The sequence below is a fragment of the Nanorana parkeri genome, unplaced genomic scaffold (assembly GCF_000935625.1).
Source record: "Nanorana parkeri isolate BGI_ZX_2015 unplaced genomic scaffold, ASM93562v1 scaffold2846, whole genome shotgun sequence".
Taxonomy (NCBI): Eukaryota; Metazoa; Chordata; class Amphibia; order Anura; family Dicroglossidae; genus Nanorana; species Nanorana parkeri.
Window position 1 is genome coordinate 65,052 of NW_017309114.1, and position 6,884 is coordinate 71,935.

Consider the following 6,884-nt stretch of genomic DNA (forward strand, 5'->3'; position numbering starts at 1 on the left):
TCTGCTGCGTATACCTTGATACATACTGACACATCTGTGTCCTGGCCACATTGACCTCAAGACATCAGGACGTGGATCTGCTGGATGTGGAGCAATGTGCACACTCACACGGGTTGTATAGTTGTTGTGATGCGGCTTTTATTAGCAGCCAGAGTCCCAATGAAAATTCTCGGAGCTGATCCCTTGCTCTCTCCCTGGGGGATCACTGTCACCTTGTTGCAACAAGGTTACTTAAAGGAGAACTATGGGGTCAGTGTTTTTCCCCATAGTTCTCCTTAGGGTCACGGGAGGACATATACTAACCTCCTCCCGTCACCCAAAGCTCGGTATATAGGGAGCTACAGCTCGTGGTATACTGAGACCACCGCAGCCGGGACGGATCCCGACATCGATGTCGAGATCCACCCAGCTGCGTGAGTGACAGCTGGCTCTGCCTATCTAGAGGCAGAGCCAGCTGTGCCCGCCCCCTCCCCCGTCCGTTCCGCCAGTCAGCGCTGGAGGATCGGAGAGGGGAGGGGGGGAATCCCAGCAGTCAGTCACTGATCTCTGCAGGGACAGGATCGGGGAGTGAGCGAGCAACTGTATGTGTTCGCTCACTTCCCGATCTATTGAGCCGACCTGCGACAGACTCATTGACACAGGTCGGCTCGAAGTATGAGGCTGAGTGATTTTCCCTCCCCTCATAGTTCTTTTTTAAAGGTCTTTTGGGAGAGGAAAACTAAACTCCACCAAAGGAGTGTGTAATAATCTAAATTCATATTAAAAAAAGTGACTAATTCGTTTTGATCAAAAATCTGACAGTTAAAGTCACTTCCCTTTTCAGCAGACTGCCTTGTCTCAGGAATGGATACACGGTGTCTGTGTATAGGCTGTAACCTGAGCCAGCACTACAGGAAGAGGCCCTCAGCTGAAAAGGGAAGTTCTCCCCAAGCATGAGAACAGATACATATTTAAAAGGAAGAGCAGCAAAGAGAAGGGAAACTACCATGGGTTACAGTAAGGCGCACATTACACTATTGGTTTATGTTAAAAAATCTGAGGGTTTAATGTCACTTTAAGGCACAAAAACCTTTATCTCGTCTCTGACATTGCCTTTCATTGTCTTCCCAGATCTTCAGTCTGGACCTGGGTGGCATCTCCACTGTCGTTCTGAATGGTTATGATGCGGTGAAGGAGTGTCTGGTGCGCCAGAGTGATGTCTTCGCTGACCGCCCATCCCTGCCACTATTTCTTAAGCTGACCAAGATGGGAGGTGAGTATAAGGATTCCAAACATTATGACCTTCGTCATTGGCAAAAGCCCAACTCCAAGATTTATCCAACTTTCCCTCCAGAGCCGCCATTTATAGACCGGATACACCCTAAATATAGAGCCATTTATCCAACTGTCCATCCAGAGCCGCCATTTATAGACCGGATACATCCTAAATATAGAGCCATTTATCCAACTGTCCATCCAGAGCCGCCATTTATAGACCGGATACATCCTAAATATAGAGCCATCTATCCAACTGTCCATCCAGAGCCGCCATTTATAGACCGGATACATCCTAAATATAGAGCCATTTATCCAACTGTCCATCCAGAGCCACCATTTATAGACCGGATACATCCTAAATATAGAGCCATTTATCCAACTGTCCATCCAGCGCCGCCATTTATAGACCGGATACATCCTAAATATAGAGCCATCTATCCAACTGTCCATCCAGAGCCGCAGGTATTGTACAAAGGAATAAATAAAGCTGTTTGTAGTTTAAGGTATAAACCCCGTTACAGATTCCCATTTTGTGACTCATATTTTAGGTCTATTGAATGCAAAATATGGGCGCTGTTGGACGGAGCACCGGAAGTTGGCGGTGAGCTGTTTCCGTAACTTTGGATATGGTCAGAAGTCTTTTGAAAGCAAAATTTTGGAAGAGTCTTTTTTCTTCCTGGACACCGTGGACACCTATAAGGGGAAAGCCTTCGACCCGAAACACCTGATCACCATCGCCGTCTCCAACATCTCCAACCTCATTCTGTTCGGGGAGCGCTTCCGGTACGACGACAACGAGTTCCAGCACATGATCGAGATCTTCAGCGAGAATATCGAGCTGGCGACCAGCGCCTGGGTCTTCCTCTACAACGCCTTCCCCCTCATCGGTATCCTGCCTTTCGGGAAGCACCAGCAACTGTTTAAAAATGCCGCCGAGGTCTACGACTTCCTCCTGCGGATAATCGAGCGCTTCTCGGAAAACCGCAAGGCGCATTCGCCGCGCCATTTCATAGATGCCTATCTGGATGAAATGGAGAAGAATGCCGCAGACCCGAACAGCACGTACTCCACGGAGAACCTGATATACTCTGTTGGAGAGCTAATCATTGCCGGAACTGAGACCACGACCAACGTTCTGCGCTGGGCCCTGCTCTTCATGGCTCTCTACCCCAACATTCAAGGTAGTGCTCCCTATTCACAGCGCGATAGTTCCACATGAAATCCTTTTTTTGTTGTTTTTGTTCTAGGTTAAAAAAAAAATAAGGCTCCCACTGTGGGATCCCTGTGCTGAGTTCCCGGGTGTGTACCCCCGCTGTGCCCATTATGAGGGCCCCCCACCATCCCTGTGCTGAGTTCCCGGGGCTGTCCCCCCGCTGTGCCAATTATGAGGGGCCCCCCCCATCCCTGTGCTGAGTTCCCGGGGCTGTCCCCCCGCTGTGCCAATTATGAGGGGCCCCCCCCATCCCTGTGCTGAGTTCCCGGGGCTGTCCCCCCGCTGTGCCAATTATGAGGGGCCCCCCCCATCCCTGTGCTGAGTTCCCGGGGCTGTCCCCCCGCTGTGCCAATTATGAGGGGCCCCCCCCATCCCTGTGCTGAGTTCCCGGGGCTGTCCCCCCGCTGTGCCAATTATGAGGGGCCCCCCCCATCCCTGTGCTGAGTTCCCGGGGCTGTCCCCCCGCTGTGCCAATTATGAGGGGCCCCCCCCATCCCTGTGCTGAGTTCCCGGGGCTGTCCCCCCGCTGTGCCAATTATGAGGGGCCCCCCCCATCCCTGTGCTGAGTTCCCGGGGCTGTCCCCCCGCTGTGCCAATTATGAGGGGCCCCCCCCATCCCTGTGCTGAGTTCCCGGGGCTGTCCCCCCGCTGTGCCAATTATGAGGGGCCCCCCCCATCCCTGTGCTGAGTTCCCGGGGCTGTCCCCCCGCTGTGCCAATTATGAGGGGCCCCCCCCATCCCTGTGCTGAGTTCCCGGGGCTGTCCCCCCGCTGTGCCAATTATGAGGGGCCCCCCCCATCCCTGTGCTGAGTTCCCGGGGCTGTCCCCCCGCTGTGCCAATTATGAGGGGCCCCCCCCATCCCTGTGCTGAGTTCCCGGGGCTGTCCCCCCGCTGTGCCAATTATGAGGGGCCCCCCCCATCCCTGTGCTGAGTTCCCGGGGCTGTCCCCCCGCTGTGCCAATTATGAGGGGCCCCCCCCATCCCTGTGCTGAGTTCCCGGGGCTGTCCCCCCGCTGTGCCAATTATGAGGGGCCCCCCCCATCCCTGTGCTGAGTTCCCGGGGCTGTCCCCCCGCTGTGCCAATTATGAGGGGCCCCCCCCATCCCTGTGCTGAGTTCCCGGGTCAGTACACCCGCTGTGCCAATTATGAGGGGCTCTCATCACGACAGGTTTCCTTTGATCGCCATGCTCTGATCTCTGACTAACTTTCTTCTCCTCTGATAGGTCAGGTGCAGAGAGAAATCGATTCCGTGGTCGGACCAAACCAGACCCCAACCTGTGCCGATCGCCCCGCCATGCCGTACACCGAGGCCGTCCTGCACGAGATCCTGCGATTCTGTAACATCGCCCCGCTGGGGATTTTCCATGCCACGTCTAGAGACACTGAGGTCAGAGGCTACTCCATCCCTGAGGGTACCACCGTCATCACCAACCTCTACTCTGTGCACTTCGACCAGAAGTATTGGACCGATCCGGAGATTTTCTACCCGGAGAGGTTCCTGGACGGCAGTGGCCAGTTCGTCAAGAAAGAGGCCTTCGTCCCCTTCTCTCTGGGTGAGCCACGGACTGCCAGGCTAAAGAGAACCAGTCGCGTCAGGTTTTCAGTCAGCAGAATTGTTCAGATTTGCCAATGAAAGATAATCTTGTGCCCAGAGGCGTAACTAGCGACCTCAGGTCGCCTCCTGACGTACGGGTTTTATACGCGCGAGCCGATTGGCTGAAGATGACATTTTTCATCTCAGCACGCTCGGCTATGCTGACGTGCCGGGGAGAAAATTACATGACGCACTGCTCGCGAAGGCTCCGCGCAGCTTCCCGTTCAGTGTGTCACAGCCTTAAAAGGCAGCAGAAGGTGCCATATACTCAGCTGTCCGGTGGCCCGGGTCTCTGACCTCCCCTCCATATAATGTCTGATCCCAATGTCCTCCGCCATGCCCCGGCCTCCTATCCTCCGACCCCGCTTCGTCACTACAGAACGCAGTACAGGACTCTGCAGTGATGATGTAGGGGGGTTGGAGCACAGAACCTCGGCACGTGGCGGGGGACAAGGCGCTGCGAGAAGTATTGAACGATACCCCATTTTTTTGAATGATTATTTCCTGTTTTGCAGGCCGCCGGCACTGTTTGGGTGAACAGCTCGCCAGAATGGAGCTCTTCCTGTTCTTCACGGCCCACCTCCGGCGCTTCCACGTCCACTTTCCACACGGCTCAGTGCCGAACCTGAAACCAAAGCTTGGCATGACCCTGCAGCCGCATCCGTATCTGATGTGTGCCGAGAGACGTCAGAGGTAGGACCGAACCGCGGCTGCTTTGGGCGCGACTCTCTTTCGTGTTGCCTTATCCTGGATCACTGACCGCTGGCAGCCATATTGGTTCTCCCCGACCTATGTATGTGGTTTTTTCTTTCCTTACATCTTGAAACGATGACGCGGGGCTCGGAAAGCATGTGCAGGGATCTCACTCTCATGGATTACTGGATGTGTGACTATTTACTTGTATTCTCTCCCCGTCAGGGCAGATGTGTTAGGCCGCGGACCCCCATAGGGGCCGTCCTGTGTAAGTTCAGTCCTGCTAACAGACATTACTAAATCTTCTGATAAATATGAAGTGCTCCGTGAGGGTCCAATGGCTTTGTTCATTATTAGTTCTGCCCTTTTCCAGCAGCCTGGTCAGTTATCAGCCTAAAACATCTGCTCTGACAGGGAGGGAATACAAGTATGTAACAGCACGCAGCGGTAAGCCTGCATTATAAGTAGAGATTCAGATTGTTACAAATGCTCATTCCTGATTGGCTGGTTCACCATAAACGCACTGATATTACATTAAGCTTTAACGTGTATCTAAAAAGCTTCTGCTTGACAGTCTAACCCGGTCCAAAATCAAGTTACTATGGTCCCACCATGGTTCTTTACCTTCCCAGACTGAGCCAAAGCTTTCTTCATTCTCACACGCACCCCTTCCCAGACACTGCAGCTCACAGTGGGAGGGATTCAGCAGCAGAGGCAATCCAGAAAGCAGTGGGCGGGACTAGGTGCTGATTGACAAGCTGCAGGCTTCTGAATCAGCAATGACAATGTCCTGATCCCTCTATATAGATCTATCACTAGAGGGGTCCCAGCAGGAGGAAGGAGGTCCTGATCCCTCTATATAGATCTATCACTAGAGGGGTCCCCAGCAGGAGGAAGGAGGTCCTGATTCCTCTATATAGATCTATCACTAGAGGGGTCCCCAGCAGGAGGAAGGAGGTCCTGATCCCTCTATATAGATCTATCACTAGAGGGATCCCCAGCAGGAGGAAGGAGGTCCTGATTCCTCTATATAGATCTATCACTAGAGGGATCCCCAGCAGGAGGAAGGAGGTCCTGATCCCTCTATATAGATCTTTATTATCACTAGAGGGATCCCCAGCAGGAGGAAGGAGGTCCTGATCCCTATATATAGATCTATCACTAGAGGGGTCCCCAGCAGGAGGAAGGAGGTCCTGATCCCTCTATATAGATCTTTATTATCACTAGAGGGGTCCCCAGCAGGAGGAAGGAGGTCCTGATTCCTCTATATAGATCTATCACTAGAGGGGTCCCCAGCAGGAGGAAGGAGGTCCTGATTCCTCTATATAGATCTATCACTAGAGGGGTCCCCAGCAGGAGGAAGGAGGTCCTGATCCCTATATATAGATCTATCACTAGAGGGATCTCCAGCAGGGGAAAGGAGGTTCTGATCCCTCTATATAGATCTTCATTATCACTAGAGGGGTCCCAGCAGGGGGAAGGAGGTCCTGATTCCTCTATATAGATCTTTATTATCACTAGAGGGGTCCCCAGCAGGAGGAAGGAGGTCCTGATCCCTCTATATAGATCTTTATTATCACTAGAGGGACATTTAGAGAGAACAAGTCCAGAGAGAGTTCTGTGCTTAGTTCAAAATGCGTCAGGACAGAATTTTGTTCCTGATGCTTTAAGAAAGGAAGAATATTATTTTGCATCTGGTGTGTTGTATTCTTGTTGCTGGAGTCCCTCCCCCATTCTCCCTGCAGCATGGAGTCCCCCCCCCCAGTGGCGTAACAATAGCCATAGCGACCCAGGTCCGAACGCACCGCTGTTCAGATCACCGTGATCTGTGCAGCGCTGCGTTCTTCTCAGTGGCCCTGCTTCCCCCCCCCATTCTCCCTGCAGCATGGAGTCCCTCGCTCCCCTGACCAGTTGGGGGTTCCTAGTCTCCATCCAGATCAGGGAGGAATTTGCGTCCTCTGCAGTTTTCGATTCCGCAGTCATTATTTTGTTTTATATACAAACACTTCCGGAACATATTTATAAAGTAGTGACTCCGACATTCAGCAAACATTCACTGCAGGTGAACCTTCCAGGTGCAAGTTTTAATTGGCAGTGATTGAATGTTTGGTGAAAAGTCTCATGT

At 52.7% G+C, this 6,884-nt stretch overlaps 1 protein-coding gene across 1 annotated transcript in view; it reads left to right on the forward strand.

Moving 5' to 3' along the window:
• LOC108802409 (vitamin D 25-hydroxylase) overlaps positions 1-4,763 on the forward strand; it is a 6,310-nt gene extending 1,547 nt beyond the window's left edge. The window contains exons 2-5 of the mRNA XM_018574264.1: positions 1,111-1,252; positions 1,806-2,438; positions 3,696-4,025; positions 4,582-4,763. Of these exons, the coding sequence (XP_018429766.1) occupies positions 1,111-1,252; positions 1,806-2,438; positions 3,696-4,025; positions 4,582-4,763 (1,287 nt within the window). The remainder of the gene's footprint in view (positions 1-1,110; positions 1,253-1,805; positions 2,439-3,695; positions 4,026-4,581) is intronic.
• Positions 4,764-6,884: the final 2,121 nt, after the last annotated feature.